Source organism: Cricetulus griseus, chromosome 2 (assembly GCF_003668045.3).
Source record: "Cricetulus griseus strain 17A/GY chromosome 2, alternate assembly CriGri-PICRH-1.0, whole genome shotgun sequence".
Taxonomy (NCBI): domain Eukaryota; kingdom Metazoa; phylum Chordata; class Mammalia; order Rodentia; family Cricetidae; genus Cricetulus; species Cricetulus griseus.
This window is the reverse complement of record NC_048595.1, coordinates 197846589-197849683: the sequence shown is the minus strand read 5'-3', so window position 1 is coordinate 197849683 and position 3095 is coordinate 197846589. Positions and strand designations below refer to the sequence as shown.

The following is a 3095-nucleotide window of genomic DNA, read 5'->3' as shown; positions in this document are numbered from 1 at the left end:
GTACACAGTGCCTTGTGGTCTTGAAACACACATGTATTATTTGTAAGTGTCTCCAGCTCTTCCAGGCTATAAGGCAGGCAGATAACAATGAGTTCGAGGACAGTCAGGTCCATATGATGAGTTCCATAGATTACAGATTGAGAACCTGTCTTAAAAAAAAAATAAGCCTCAACACACAAAAGAAAAAAAATAAAACACAATAAAATTTTTCTTTTTCTTGAATCTGCAAAGACTTAAAAAAAATAAGCGTCTCCTCCGCGATCGGCCGTTAATTTTGTTATTTTCTTTTTTGATAAAATAATGAGGAAAGGCATCTGAGGCCCACCTGTCCAACCACTTCTAGCAGGTCCCAGAAGAGACCCAACTGCCCCCCACTTACCTAGCCCTCCAACCAGCCTCGCTCCCAGGGCAGCGCGCACCATGCACTGCGCACGCGCGGCCCTGAGGTCCCTGGGCTCTGAGGCTGGCCGTTGGGGAAGTTTCCATCCCTTTGGTTTTTGACCCTTTGCGCTTGCCCGCTCTGCCCCTGCCTCCACCTCAGTCCAGCGCTGGCTCTGCTTCTCTGGCGGGAAGGTGGCGGCCTGCTGCCCCATGGGCAGCGGTGCCCAGATGAACCCCAGCGCCCCAGGCTGCCCCATGGCCTCGCTCTATGTGGGGGACCTGCACCCCGACGTGACGGAGGCGATGCTCTACGAGAAGTTCAGCACGGCCGGACCCATCCTTTCCATCCGGGTGTACAGGGACGTGATCACCCGCCGCTCCCTGGGCTATGCTTCTGTGAACTTCGAGCAGCCCGCAGACGCAGAGCGCGCTTTGGACACCATGAATTTTGATGTCATCAAGGGCAAGCCGGTCCGCATCATGTGGTCTCAGCGTGATCCGTCACTACGCAGAAGTGGAGTAGGCAATGTGTTCATTAAAAATTTGAACAAAACCATTGATAATAAAGCGCTGTATGATACTTTTTCTGCTTTCGGCAACATCCTTTCCTGCAAGGTAGTTTGCGATGAGAACGGCTCCAAGGGCCACGGATTCGTACATTTTGAAACAGAGGAGGCAGCAGAAAGAGCCATTGAGAAAATGAACGGGATGCTTCTGAATGATCGCAAAGTGTTTGTTGGACGGTTTAAATCTCGAAAAGAACGAGAAACAGAGCTTGGAGTGAGGGCCAAGGAGTTCACCAACGTTTACATCAAGAACTTTGGGGACAGCATGGATGATGAGACCCTGAATGACCTCTTCGGCAGGTTTGGACAGGTCTTAAGTGTGAAAGTCATGACCGATGAAGGTGGAAAATCCAAAGGATTCGGGTTTGTCAGCTTTGAAAGGCACGAAGATGCACAGAAAGCGGTGGATGAGATGAATGGAAAGGAGCTCAATGGAAAACACATCTATGTTGGTCGAGCTCAGAAAAAAGTGGACCGACACACAGAACTCAAGCGCAAATTTGAACAGGTGACACAAGACAGGAGCATCAGATACCAAGGTATTAACCTTTACGTGAAAAATCTTGACGATGGTATTGATGAGGAGCGTCTGCAGAAAGAATTTTCTCCGTTTGGAACCATCACCAGTACAAAGGTTATGATGGAGGGTGGTCGCAGTAAAGGGTTCGGTTTTGTGTGTTTCTCCTCCCCCGAAGAAGCCACCAAAGCAGTTTCAGAAATGAATGGTAGAATTGTGGCCACGAAGCCACTGTATGTAGCTTTAGCCCAACGCAAAGAAGAGCGACAAGCTCACCTCACTAACCAGTATATGCAGAGAATGGCAAGTGTACGAGCTGTGCCCAACCCTGTGATGAACCCCTACCAACACGCACCTTCAGGTTACTCCGTGGCTACTGTCCCGCAGACACAGAACTGTGTTCCATGCTGCTCTAGCCAGATGACTCAGCCGAGGCCAAGTGCTCGCTGGACTGCTCAGGGTGCCAGGCCTCATCCATTTCCAAATGTGCCTGGTGCTATCCACCCAGCTGCTCCTAGATCATCATTTAGTAGTGTAAGACCAGGTCCTTCACATGTTCCTCAAGTCGTACCAGCACACCGCATTCCTAACACATCAGCACAGACAGGGGCTCACCGTCCTGTGGCAGCAGCTTCAGCACCAGCTACACCTGTTCGCTCGGTTCCACAGTATAAATATACCACCGGAGTGCGGAACCCCCAGCAACATCTTAATGCACAGCTGGGGCAAGAGCCTGCTGTTCGGGTGCAGGGTCAGGAACCTTGGACTGCTTCCATGTTGGTAACTGCTCCTCAAGAACAAAAGCAAATGTTGGGCGAAAGGCTGTTTCCTCTCATTCAAGCCATGCACCCGACTCTTGCTGGTAAGATCACGGGCATGTTGCTGGAGATCGATAACTTAGAACCACTTAGTATGCTTGAGTCTCCGGAGTTTCTACGCTCTAAGGCTGATGAAGCTGTGGCCTTGCTCCAAGCCCACCAAGCTAAGGAGGTTGTCCAGAAAGCCCTTAGCAGTAACTCTGGTGTCCCAACTATTTAAACTGATCGGAGACCTCAAAAAAGAAACTTACTCTTTGTAGAAGAAAAATATCGATACATTGAAAAAATGTTATAAAAAAATGGCAAAATATAAAATAAATAAAAAAGGAAAGGAAACTTTGAACTTTATGTACCGAGCAAATGTCAGGTCTAGTGTTAGGCCTAGACTGATTTAAAATCTGCACTACCACCTCCCATAAATAGTAAAATCGACAAACCCATGTTTTGTGAACCCCAGGAAAAGCATTTTCAGCAAAGTGGAAACATTTAAAGCATCCCTTTAATTTTGTAATTCTTTATTGTTGAATAGCTCAAGATGTCAGTTCTAATAGCAGAATTGATAACTGGGCAAGGAAACATAACTTGAATTATAAAATTCTTGCTTTAATAAAAACAGTGAAAAATGAGAAAATATTTAGGTAGGGATAATGTGCTCTATCATTTTCTTTGTATTTCTCTATATTAAATTGTATGTTAGAATAAAGAACAACTAGATTACTTAATCTTGTGTCAAATAATTTGCATTCAGGATGGGGAGACTGTGACTTTGTACACTGTAAGACCCCCAAGTTGGCTGGACATTGTCTTTATACA

General features: G+C 46.7%; 1 protein-coding gene across 2 annotated transcripts; it reads left to right on the top strand.

Moving 5' to 3' along the window:
* The first annotated feature begins 609 nt into the window (after positions 1-609).
* LOC100763393 (polyadenylate-binding protein 1-like) lies at positions 610-2502 on the top strand. Of its 2 annotated transcripts, XM_035439049.1 has the most exons (2): positions 610-1950; positions 2197-2502. In XM_035439049.1, the coding sequence occupies exons 1-2, from the start codon at positions 610-612 to the stop codon at positions 2500-2502; spliced, it is 1647 nt and encodes a 548-aa protein (XP_035294940.1). The 2 variants fall into 2 exon arrangements, with proteins under 2 accessions (XP_035294940.1, XP_035294939.1); XM_035439048.1 differs by having other exon boundaries at positions 610-2502.
* Positions 2503-3095: the final 593 nt, after the last annotated feature.